The 13,296-nt window shown below is 49.0% G+C and overlaps 1 protein-coding gene across 1 annotated transcript; it reads left to right on the top strand.

The window, feature by feature from the left end:
• Positions 1-6,963: 6,963 nt before the first annotated feature.
• LOC119337745 (galactose mutarotase-like) lies at positions 6,964-13,296 on the top strand. The gene is made up of 5 exons (XM_037609921.1): positions 6,964-7,595; positions 7,682-7,731; positions 8,638-8,764; positions 12,283-12,387; positions 12,477-13,296. Exons 1-5 carry the CDS (start codon positions 7,187-7,189, stop codon positions 13,100-13,102), a joined length of 1,317 nt encoding a protein of 438 aa, XP_037465818.1. The 5' UTR covers positions 6,964-7,186; the 3' UTR covers positions 13,103-13,296.

Below are 13,296 nucleotides of genomic sequence, written 5' to 3'. Positions count from 1 at the left end.
GCAAGGGGGCAGCGGGCCGGGCGGTTGGCCAGCTAGCTCGCCCGGTTGGCCCAGCGTTTTTTTTATCTTTGTATTTTTGTTTTCTTTTTCTTTTTACTTATTTCCTTCTCCATTTTTTTATTTATTATAGTCTTGCAAAATACTATATTTAACTTCTAAATTAGAGCCACAAAAGGTTGGAACCCCAAACAAAATAGTTTAACATTTTATTATTTATAAAGGCATTAAATTGATTTTTATAGCCATTGTTTTAGTTATTTTAGAGTATTTAATATATTATAAAAATTTGGTTTCTCCACCAATATTACCTACGATTTATTTTCTAAATTTTGAACATTTTACATTTGACATTTGAAAATTTTATTATTTGACTTGAATTTGAATTTTGAATCCGAACGGAATTGAATCATCGCGAGATTGACAACAGTAATCGTGGTGATGTGGCATCATTAGCAGATATTACTGTAGCTTAATTATCCGGGCGTCACAGAGAGAGAGTGTGTGGCATACCAAACTTCCCTGGAGGAACACACAACCAAGCCTTAAAGGGCAAAACCCTATTTTCCTTTCCAATGAATCCAAAATGCCTTTCTTAAACCCTAAGATTTAGGCATGAGCTCACATGTAACCATGTGGGACCCACCCTAAAATTTGGGATTTTTAAGGGAGTTATTTTGGTGCTTTGGAATCAATCCATATCGTATTTGAATTGAGTTTATATTCTTATAAACAGAAATATAAACTCAAAATTCATTAAAAAAATTGTATGCACTTGGAAGGGTCCATGGATGCCACATGAATTTTTTCAAAAGGTTTGTGCCATTTTGAATTTACAAAATATTCAAAAGAGGAGCAATTAAATAGAAAATACAACATAAAGAAAAAGTAAATAACACTCTAGCTTGGGTCGTTATTGTGCAAATGATTCAGGCTAGCCCAGCCCGTAGTCCATGTCGTCTACGTCGTGCCAGGAGGACACGAGCGTGTGGTCGCTAAGAGCATCTACAGCCAGACTTCGCAAATTCGGCCACTACATGCCCGTGGGTGTGTTCACGGACAGTGCGCGTCGGCCCCTCATATGTTGCGCCGCACATCCACGTACGTTGAATTTCGATCCTCAAGTCCATACAATCTATGCACGAAGATATGTGATAAAAAATGTCCAAATTCAACACTTCGAACATGCAAAGCATATCATAGTTCAACAAACTGGACATGCCAAAACTAAATCAATGTCCGAGCGTGATGGATGGTTTCGAATCACTGGTCGGGCGCCTGTTCCGAGTGGAACATGTCGTGCTCCAGGCGGAATGCGTCTTGCTCATCCTGCTCTGCCTACATCCGGGTTTCCTCCTCCGCTTGCATCCATGCCATAGCCACCCTCGCCGCCTCGTACTCTCTATGGTCGTTGATCTCCTTCTTCTTGTCCGCAAGCCACTTCTTCACATGGTCATCCAAGAGGGTTTCGTCCGCCAACATGATGCTCGCATCCTCCGCAACTTCCGGACGACGTTCTCCACCTTGCAAGTTGGAACCGACGAAGGGACGCCGATGGACGAAGCGGAGTGCGTCTCCGTCGCAGCAGTTTGGGACGGGTTGGATGACATCTCCGACGGTGAATCGGGACCGGTGGTGAGGATTGGGAGCAAGGGTGGAGGACAGCGAGGGTTTGGGCGCGGGAAAGGTTGGAGGGCGGCAGGAGGAAGATGAAGGATTTGGTGGATTTGGTGCAATTTTTGATTGAGTCCGACTGTCGGGTTCGACGTGGCGGGCGTGCCGAGCGCCCCATATCCGCCCATATTTGGGCCGGATATGAGTGGTGCCGGTCAGCTCGGGCATCCGAGGCCCGTTTAAGGAGCCCGCTTGGGTCGAAATTTTATGACCGAATAGTGATCGGGCGGCCCGCCCAGGTGTATGAGGCGGGTTTGAGGCGCCCGACAGTAGATGCTCTAATCGTCGACACACGTTTGTGCTACCTCCTGCTTCCCATCGACACTGAGAAGAGGATACAAATGCCACGTAAGTGCTTGAGCTTTCCCATCTTGTTTCCTCGCCCTTTTCCCTCTTTCTCTCTCATTTCCAAGCATGCCCATGACAGACTCAACTTATCCTGATCCTCCTGCGGTCCATAGACCGTAGTAAGCCACCATGGCGTACCATCAAGCGGCGATATGTCCCCAGTGATGCAATGAGTGTCTCGAACACAGTTCGTAATGTTGATCAGCGCCGCGTTCCAGGCTAAAAGAATCCCACCCCTCGTATCCGTAGCCGGCAAGTAGTAGTACCCATCGTAAGATGGGCCAAGACATTGCATAACGGTAAAAGTGTCAATACAAGCAAGTTTGGTCTCCTGGATACAAAAAATAGCTGGGTGCACCGAGTCCGCAAATTCCAGCAGCGCCTTCTTCTTGGTCGGGCTATTCAAGCCGCGCACGTTCCAACACACCAACTCCAACTTGATCGTCGACATGATGTCGAAGAAAACTCCATCGCTTGCCATTTAGGCAAGCAGGGTCACCCTCGGTGTGTCCTCCTGGCCAAGGTCAAGAGGTATGGCCTTACCAAAGATGGACGGATCGCATGTAGCTGCGGCTCTTGGATTGGTGAGTCGAACATTTGCCGTAACTGTCCCAGGGCCTCATCAGTAACAGCCAAGCCCTCCGGAGATATGCCAAGGGCTTTGAGGAGAACCGTCTCAGCCGCAGTCGCCTTAGCCTTCCTAGGCGTATTTACAGATGCGGACAGTGTATTACAATGGGGCGTGCACTCCGGCCCTGCGTGTTGGGGAACGTAGTAATTTCAAAAAAAATCCTACGCACACGCAAGATCATGGTGATGGCATAGCAACGAGAGGGGAGAGTGTTGTCTACATACCCTTGTAGACCGTAAGCGGAAGCGTTAGCACAACGCGGTTGATGTAGTCGTACGTCTTCACGGCCCGACCGATCAAGCATCGAAACTACGGCACCTCCGAGTTCTTGCACACGTTCAGCTCGATGATGTCCCTCGAACTCCGATCCAGCCGAGTGTCGAGGGAGAGTTCCGTCAGCACGAAGGCGTGGTGACGATCTTGATGTTCTACCGTCGCAGGGCTTCGCCTAAGCACCGCTACAATATTATCGAGGTGGACTATGGTGGAGGAGGGCACCGCACACGGCTAAGAGATCCAAGGGATCAATTGTTGTGTCTTTGGTGCTAGCCCTGCCCCTCTATTTATATGTTGAGCCCCGGGGTCGAAACTTGGAGCAAAAGCCTCCTAAAAGTCGGTTTTGCCCGAAAGGCAAGAGTCCCACTCGGACTCCAGGACCAAATGCCACAATCCTTGGCGTCTGGCCCAGACGCCATGGGCCTCGGCGTCTAGCCCAGGGCCAGACGCCAGGGTCTCCGACGTTTGGCCCCCTGGCCTCCGCAAAACTCCTTTTGCACCGACCTAAAGCCTCATGGGCTTGACCCCTTGGCCTAACCATATCATCCAATATATGAATCTTTACGTCTCGACCATTTCGAGACTCCTCGTCATGTCCCCGATCTCATCCGGGACTCCGAACTCCTTCGGTACATCAAAACATGTAAACTCATAATATAACTGTCATCGAAACCTTAAGCGTGCGGACCCTACGGGTTCGAGAACAATGTAGACATGACCTAGAACTATTCTCGGTCAATAACCAATAGCGGAACCTGGATTCTCATATTGGCTCCTACATATTCTACGAAGATCTTTATCGGTCAAACCACATAACAACATACGTTGTTCCCTTTGTCATCGGTATGTTACTTGCCCGAGATTCGATCGTCGGTATCCAATACCTAGTTCAATCTCGTTACTGGCAAGTCTCTTTACTCGTTCCGTAATACATCATCTCACAACTAACTCATTAGTTGTAATGCTTGCAAGGCTTAAGTGATGTGTATTACTAAGAGGGCCCAGAGATACCTTTCCGACAATCGGAGTGACAAAACCTAATCTCGAAATACGCCAACCCAACATGTACCTTCGGAGACACCTGTAGTACTCCTTTATAATCACCCAGTTATGTTGTGACGTTTGGTAGCACCCAAAGTGTTTCTCCGGTAAACGGGAGTTGCATAATCTCATAGTTATAGGAACATGTATAAGTCATGAAGAAAGCAATAGCAATATACTAAACGATCAAGTGCTAGGCTAACGGAATGGGTCATGTCAATCACATCATTCTCCTAATGATGTGATCCCATTAATCAAATGATAACACATGTCTATGGTTAGGAAACATAACCATCTTTGATTAATGAGCTAGTCAAGTAGAGGCATACTAGTGACTATATGTTTGTCTATGTATTCACACATGTATCATGTTTCCGGTTAATACAATTCTAGCATGAATAATAAATATTTATCATGAAATAAGGAAATAAATAATAACTTTATTATTGCCTCTAGGGCATATTTCCTTCACTGCGTTCCTCCCACGTACCGCTTTGATTTCCTCCAGCAGCGGCGGAGCCAGTTTCTTAAGCAGACCCGCGTAGAAGGCCTTAATATTCGCAACCGCGATTTGCTCTTTAGGTGGAAGCAAAACCTCATTTGGGGCGAGGGGAACGTGCATGCGCACGTCAACATCCATGCAAGCTGCACGGTCCATAATGTGCGGCCCCACTGTGCAGTCTGACCACTCGCGGCCCACCTCTCCCAACCTCCTGTCGCTATCTCCAGCTGGGCCCGTAATCCCCACCTCCGCAGGCGTGGTGGTGGGAGGCAGCAATTCTTCCACTGGGTCCCAGCCAGGTGTTGTTGCCTGATCCAAAGATCCTGCCGATCCTCGCGCCTCACTAGCTGGCCCACTCCGGGGCTCTGCTTGACCGGTCTTCGTGGCAGCCCGTTCGCCCGTATTCTGTCCCACAGGGCCCGCGACAGCCGTGGTAGCTGCACCCACAGTCTGCACCGTCTTCGCATTGGCTGGTTCACTCTCCACAGGGGTGGGCCGAACCGAGTCCATCCCAACGCCCTGTCCCAGCACTGCCCCAATGGACACATCCTGCCTGCCAAAAGCAGCTACCTCGGGATCCACCGAACCCGCCACGACAGCTTCTGTCGCCACATCCTGCGCACCAATGGGAGGAGGGGGCGACTGGTCCGGCCTATGGGAAGGCGACCGTGGGCCGTCAGCAACCACCAAATCCTGACCCAAAGTGGCGATCACCGGATCCTCTGCGGTCGAGCGCCCCGGATCCACAGGCTCCTCCAGGCGGCCCAGCACAGTCCCCACCGCCGCCACTGGGCTCACCGGCGCCGGAGCAGAAGGTTGGACTGCCGGCGGTGCAGGAATCCCCAGCCTCGACGACACAGCCACCCGGGCACCCGCCATGATTGGCGGGATGCGCCAATCCGAGGGCCCCACGCGCCCCAACAACGCCTGTCAATACGAGCCGCCGGCCATCCCTCCTGCCGCGCACTGCCTCTGGCATCCCGAACTCCATGCGTCCAAGGTAGCACGCGCCATTCTCCACTGCCCGAGAAGCTATCCGAGTCTTCTGGCAGACCGCTTTGACCGCTCCCATCTGAGCTTGGCGGCCGCAACCACCCTTCTGGACCGGCGTGCTCTCTGACCCGACCAATATGGATGAGCGTCTTGTACTCGAGCAGCTGACGGGAAGTTGGCCGGCGAGCCATCGGGTTGAACTCCACCTCTGGTTCCGGCACCCACAACCTTCTCGCCACCGACACCTCGTCGGGATCAATGCACCAAGCCCGTAGCTTGAACAGGGAGAGGTCTTCGCGGCTGGCTGTCTCCGGTGCCAAGCTCTCCACCAGGCATCCCAAACCCAAGAGCTCCGCCGCCGTGTCCCTCGTCCAAACATGGGAAGAAACTCCCTCAATCATCAGATCCACCTGAGAACGCATCACTTTTGTCACTGCTTGTGCTTGCCGCAGCCAAGGCCTGAAGAACAACTTGAAGAATCCATGCTCAATGAAGTCCGTCGAAAGGGCCTGGTTCCTGAGCTCCGGCGTCGCAAAGACCACAAGAAAATCCTCCGGGAAGAACTTATGCACGGAAAATTTGTGTCTGGGGACGTCCAGCTGAGCCGCGATAGCCTCAGCCACCTCCACCGATGAAACCGCCGGCCTGGGGCCGCCAATGTACGCGACCACAACAGTTTTGAGTCTTTGCTCCATGTCGTCCATCTCATGTGTCCGCGAGATGATGCAGACTTCCATGGCCGCTGGAGCCGCGTCCGCCGCAGGCAGCGCCAGCCAAGCCCCCGCAGGTACGGTGTTGGCCGGGACTGACGAGGGCCTCCCCTGAGGAGAGACCTGCCGAGTCGCCGGCGACAGTCTGCGTGCGAGCCCTGCTGGCGGCTGGTGCAGACCAGTCCGCGCCACCTTGGCCATGGCATCACGCCGGAGCTCCTCTTTCGGCCGCGAGCTTCGAGGACGCGAGCACCCGGACGAGATGTGTCCCTCCTGCCCGCATCGGAAGCAGAGAGGCAGAAAGGTGCAATCTTCCCTGCGATGCCCGTCCCGGAAACATTTGAAACAAAGGCCGAAAAGATCCCGCGGGACCTCGCGCCTCTCCTGCGACGAGGCCGGCGACCGCGACCTGGGACGATCCGCCGCCGCGAGCTGCCTCTGCTTGAGCTCCCACTTCCGGCGACGCCAGAGCGCCTTGCGCGAGGGGCCTGGCCTTCTCCACGGGGCCACCGTCGCCGCGCCTGCAGCCGGATCCATGAGTACTTCTCAATTAGTGATTTTGGGCAGACCCGTTTAATGTTTAATGGTAGTGCCGCGCCTGGGCCGCAGCAGGCGTGCCGGCCGGCACGGCCCGTGTAGTTAGCGTGCCGGGCCGTGTCGTGCCAGAACCGTATAACTCAGGCCGTGCCGGGCCGTGTCGTGCCAGAACCGTATAACTCAGGCCGTGCCGGGCCGGCCCATCTGGCCAGGTTTCGAGAAAAAAAAACCGTGCGCTCGACAGAGGAGGAACGGATCGGTCGGCGGTACACAGAGAGGAGCGGATCGATCTAGGCGCGCGATGCGGGCGACGCGGGTGATGGTCTGCGAGGGAACCCATCCGGCGCGCGCGAGGGGATCCAGGCGAGGCGCGCGATGCGAGTGACTCGGGGGCGACGAAGGCGCCGCTGGCCTAACCCGGATCAGGCCTAACCCGGGAAGACCGGAGCAGACAGATCTCCGGGGGGAGGAAAGGAAATGGAGCAGCTGCTGGGAGCTCAGCAGCACTCCCATTCTTCCCTGTCCCCGAGGTCCCCGACCCGGCCGCACCTCCAGCACGCCGCCTCCAACCGGTTCCGGGATCACCACCACCACTCGCAGCAGCAGCCCCACGCCGGGCTCAAGATCCTCCGCGTCACCCCTCCCTTCTTCCTCCTCCTCCTCGCCGCCGTCTACCTCCTCGCCTCCGTCACCATCCTCTCCGCGCCGGCGCCCTTGCCCCGCGCCTCCAAGAAGCCCGACAGGCTCGTCATACCCACGCCCGCGCCGGTGCCCCCCTCGCGGCCGCCTTCCCCGGAGTTGCTCGAGCTCGACAACGGCAGGATCCGGGCCAGAATCAGCAATGTCGGCGCCGCCGTCACGTCGCTGCTTGTCCCGGACAAGAACGGTATGTTTGTTTGCGCTGCTGCGAGCTGGTTCGTTGCTGATTTATTACGGTTGTGGTTGTGATTGCCGTCCTATGTGCTTCCGCAGGGGTTCTTGCGGATGTGGTGCTTGGATTCGACTCCCTGGATCCGTACCTGGTTAGTTCTTGATTTGTGCCTTTCGATTTGCAGTAATTAGTTAGCCAATTTCGGTGCATTTGGGATTACTGTCTGAGGACCGGAAAGGGGATGTTTCTTGGTTTCTCACTTTTGGAAGTCTTTTTTTTTTGGATGGGACGTTTGGAAGTCAATCAACTAGCCTAGTGACCTTGTTTTCTTTTGTACCCCCGCGCCACATATTTTGTAGTGTAATGTTTGTGCTGAGAGCCTGAGACCTCCTGGCATAAGAATGCATTGCCACATAAAAAAGGATAATGTGACCGTGCAATCAAGGATGTGAGATAGAGTTCTAACCGTGTGGCAGGCGTGGTGAGCAATCTTCAAATCATTCAAATTAGATAAGAGTTCTAGTATCATATTAGTCCTCCCGTAGTGGGGGTATCATATCAAGTATGCCAACTAGGCAATTTTTCTGAGGTGGCAATTTAGTATTATGATGCTGTATCCACGTCAAATGAAAAAAGTTAATAAGAAATAAATTCTACCCACGACATTGTATTGAGATTCTACAAATGAATAAATGAATTGATAGTATGATACTATGCATTGGGGAGGTAGTACCATAGACTAATCTATGATACTACCCACTATGATGGGTCTGATGTCCCAATCTTGGCTCATTGGGGTATTTTAAGGGGTACATCGTCGATCATAATGGTGTTGTGAATAAAACTATACAAGATGGATATCATGCTAGCATACTATTCTTCTAATTTTATGTTTATTTTGAGGGTCTAAATTTTGAGGGATCGGCTTGAGATGCCCTTATGTGCCTGTTATTTATATGCATTACATCTACTGCTGATCTTATATGACTAGATCTACTTATACTTATATATCGATATATTTGTTTCGTGCTGATGGTTTGTGTTCTCTTATTTTTAGAATGGCACCTCGCCTTACTTTGGCTGCATTGTTGGGCGAGTTGCAAATAGAATCAAGGATGGAAAGTTTACTTTAAATGGCGTGCAATATAGTTTGGGCATCAACAACCCACCTAACACTCTTCATGGTAAGAGACATAGGAGGCCTGAGTTGTTACAATTCATAGATGTTCTAGTTTGTTCATTTATTCAGGTTTTCAGGCATATGCAATGCTTACAGTTTGCTTATCTTCCTACCCTGCTGCCAAACATTTGTGACTGATTGAGACTGCAGATGACAGTGATATTTCTGCTAAACAGAATTAGTATACAATAAATGGAATTAGTATACAATAAGTAAAAGAGAATCTTCTTCAGTGAGACGCCATGGGACATGTGGGTAATTAGATTCACTTTTAAAACATTAGCTACTATTTTTAGTTGGATGGTTCATTGATATTTAAGTTGCCAATGATATGAGTTTACGCTCTATTTTATGAATTTAGACCCCCAAAAAATCAGGATCTGAATATTTTGCGCCTAAATGGAAAAGGATGTGCAGGGGATCATTTTACCATTTTAATACGCTACTGTGGTCTTATTTGGATTAGTAAAGACTTACTCGCTCAAAACTCATTTTCATAGATATACAACTTTTGATTTTGAACCCCCAAAGCCTTGCTATAGTAAGCTATGGGATTGGGATGCCCCTCTTGAGATAGAACAACAGTTATTCCAGTGGCAAAAACAACATCCTCTATCGTAAACTGTTTTTGGAAGTCTGGTAGTGCCAAAACAGGTGGAGGCCATTGCAGCTTTGAGTTGATTGAAAGCATGTTGTGCTTCAGGTGTCCACAGGAACTGCTTTCTTCTGAAGTAATTGAGTGAGGGGTTTTGCCAATTAACTGTAGCCTTTCACTAATAACCTGTTAGGCCCCAAAACCCTCTGAGTTGAGTGACATTATCTGGGACTGGCCAGCTTATCATTGCAGTAGTTTTCTCAGGATCAGTAGCTACTACTCCCTGTCCAGAAATGATATGACCCAAATATTCCAGCTGACTGGTAGCAGAAACACATTTACTTTGCTTTGCAAACAATTGGTTTCGTTGCAAGATCTCAAACACTTGCTCTAAGTGTCTCACGTGTGTAGTAAGAGAGGGGCTGTATACCAAAATGCCATCCATGAATAGAAGGACAAATTTTCTCATGATAGGCTGGAATATGGAATTCATCAGGCACTGAAAGGTGTCAGGTACATTTGTTGGAAGTGGCATTACCCTGAACTGGAAATGACCATGGTGAGTTTTAAATACAGTTTTAGCTTCCATCTTCTCACACCATCCTGGTATGATGATTCCCACTTCTAAGACCCAACTTGGGAAAACAAGAGGCACCAGCTAACTCATCAAGTAACTCCTCAACAATGGGTAGTGGAAATGTGTTCTTAACTGTGGCCATGTTCAACCTTCTATAATCCACACAAAACCTCCGGATATTGTCCTTCTTTTTAACCAGTAGAATAGGAGATGCAGAGGTGCTCATACTTGGTGTAGCAATGCCTGCCTTGATCATCTCAGCCACTTGCCTTTCTATCTCATCCTTCTGGTGAGGAGCATATCTATAGGGCCTAGAATTTACAGGGGCTGCCCCAGGTAGCAGTTTAGTAGCATGATCAACTTCTGTGAGCGGGGAGAGATTTTGCTTCCTGGAACACTTTTCTGATTTTTTCCAACACTAACTGAATCTCCGTGGGCACAGTGGTATGTACAGTATCTGACAGAGGACAAACCACAGCCAGAGCCCAAGCCTATATGTCATTAACTTGGTGCCACTGGTCAATCTCCTCTAGAGTAGCCTCCTGAGAAGTGGGCAGAGATGGTGAAACCACTCCCTGAAGTTTCACTGTTTGTCCCTGATATTGAAACTCCACCCGTTTGTCTTCCTAATTACACTGAACTTTGCTAACCAGTCCATTCTAAGGACAGCATCATAACCCTCCAGGTTAAGTACTTTCATTGGATGAGTAAAAAGGCCTTGTTGTATGTTCCACACTAACTCAGGCACTTCTGTATTGCAATGTAATATATCCCCATTTGCCACTTTGACTCTCATTGGTCTTGCTGGCCTGCTTGGCAAATGCTACCTATCCACAAATTATTGGTTCAGAAAACCGTGAGAGCTACCAGAATCAACTTCCTGAATCATTGCAAACACTGCTGCTTGAGCTACTGTATGTGGCAACTGTGTTTTCACATGACCCCCTGATTCCGGTTTGAGCCCCATAATAAATTGATTTACCAACATCAACATTCCTATCATCAAAAATAAATAAATAAAATCAACCTTCCAACAGCTGGATCATATATTTTAATGTGATACGCCAGCTGATCAAATTCTCTTGTATTCCTCACCTCAACACTATCCACTTGCTTGAGCAAATACAATTCCCTTAACTTGTCCCTGTGGACATTGACTTCAAATTCCTGCAACAAATCTGTACTGAATTTCTGCCAATCTTGCGAGCTTGCTGTTAGTACTGAATTGCTGCTGCTGAACTAGATCGAGTGCATCGAATCGGTCTGACAAGGCCTTGATCTCAGCGAGCAGCTTCTCCTCCATACTTCTGATCCCGGCGACGATGTACTGTGGCTGGGCACTAGGCTTGAGCAACGGAGCCGTGACTGCTCCCCCGAATCGACCTAACCGATCATAGGATTTATGCCCGATTGCGCGAAAGCAACCAGCGACCCGCTCTTGGAAATTTTACCAGTCGATGAAGAGAGTGTGAGACAGCGTAGGACCAAAGAAGCTAAATACCAATTGTTATGACCTAGCCTATGATTGGGCTAGATGTAGCAGCAGATCGGACGAACTTAGGAAGAACAGAGGGGAAGGAGCAGAGACTTGAGGAAGAACAGGGGAAGGGGAAATCAGATATTCATTTCATATTCGATGACTGCAAACAGTACACTGCAACGGCTTATAACTGGGCCACACCACACCTACTGCCCTCCGGGCAACCCACTAGCAACTCAATGCCCAGTCACCCACTTGATGGCGCCAACTGGAGTCCCTTCTTGCCTCGCTTCCCTCGATCGACTCGAACATCAGTTTCGTCCGTTAACGCCTGAACACCTTCTCCTGCATCTCTGTTGTTCTGTGGCTCTGTGCCGTGCTCTTCTCTGACACTCCGACAACTTGTGCCCTTGTTGCACTGCTAGAGCTATGTAGGAGTGGACAGTGTTTAGGGGTTAAAGCCCAGTTCTACCAATTTAAATTTGAAGGTCTCATGGTGTAGTGAAGTTGTGAGGTATAATCTTGTTTATGCATGTTTGGTTCATATAGACATGGCCAACTTTAACCTGCTTTGTGTAACATCTGGTGCCGCTGTAGCTGTAGCATCATCCATGTTGATCAGCTGCAAGAACATGTAAGAAATTCCTTGAATCACACTAGTCCATCTGCTGTGCAGAATCAGTATTTGTGGCAGTCTGGGTTAAGGAGAATTGCTTATCTGAATGTGCACTCTGTCAAGATCAATCATTTTTTGTATCATGGTCGATATAATCACAAATGCACATGTATACATGCACAGAGAAAAGATCACTACATTACTTATGCTATTACATACTCTAACTCTAATGCTGTGCAATATCAAATTTTCAGGAGGATTTAAAGGGTTTGATAAAGTCATATGGGAAGTCACTGAATATAACAAAGGGAAGACCCCATCAATCACCTTAAAATATTATAGTAAAGATGGAGAGGAAGGTACCGTGGGAACTAACTCCCATTGAACAGTTGACTACATGAAGGGTTGAAATTCACTATAATCTGACAGATCTCTCTTAAGTAAACAGGTTTCCCAGGTGATGTTTCTGTTATGGCCAGATATTCTCTTCCATCAAGCATGGAGTTGAAGCTAGAGATGGAGGCTGCACCTTTGAACAAGGCCACACCTATCAGTTTAGCACAGCACACCTACTGGAACCTGGCAGGCCACGACTCCGGAGATGTGCTTGCACATTCTATCCAGATACGGGGATCTCAGATAACTCCAGTAGATCAAATTTCAATACCCACAGGCGAGTTTATGCAAGTGAGTGGCACGCCATTTGATTTTCTGACTGAGGTTGAGATTGGCAAAAAAATTGGCCAAGTCCCTGGTGGTTATGATCACAACTATGTGCTTGATGATTCTCGCGAAGTGAAGTCAGGCTTGCGGCACGTGGCTAAGGTGACAGATCCGTCAAGCTTTAGGGTCCTAAACATTTGGGGGGATGCTCCTGGAGTGCAATTCTACACTGGTAATTTCCTTGCTGGCATTGTGGGGAAAGGAGGTGCAGTCTATGGGAAGCACGCAGGCCTCTGCCTTGAGACGCAAGGTTTCCCAAATGCGGTTAACCAACCTAATTTTCCATCAGTGATCGTTCATCCTGGTGAGAAGTATATGCATACAATGCTATTTGAGTTCTCCACCAAGTGAACTAGCTCTTGTAGAGATACACCTTTTTTCCATGTCCTTTTCTTTTTCTTGTCTTAAGTTAATGAACTTCTGACAGTGTTAGTTAATAGCAGTAATTAGGAATGAAAGACACCATTTTTTCATAGGTAATGTTCTTTGTGACTACTAAATGTTGTGAATTGGCGACACATTATACAGGATTAGCAATTCTAGCA

This window comes from Triticum dicoccoides, chromosome 7B (assembly GCF_002162155.2).
Source record: "Triticum dicoccoides isolate Atlit2015 ecotype Zavitan chromosome 7B, WEW_v2.0, whole genome shotgun sequence".
Lineage (NCBI taxonomy): Eukaryota > Viridiplantae > Streptophyta > Magnoliopsida > Poales > Poaceae > Triticum > Triticum dicoccoides.
The sequence above is the reverse complement of the archived record's forward strand: the minus strand, read 5'-3'. Positions and strand labels throughout refer to the sequence as shown.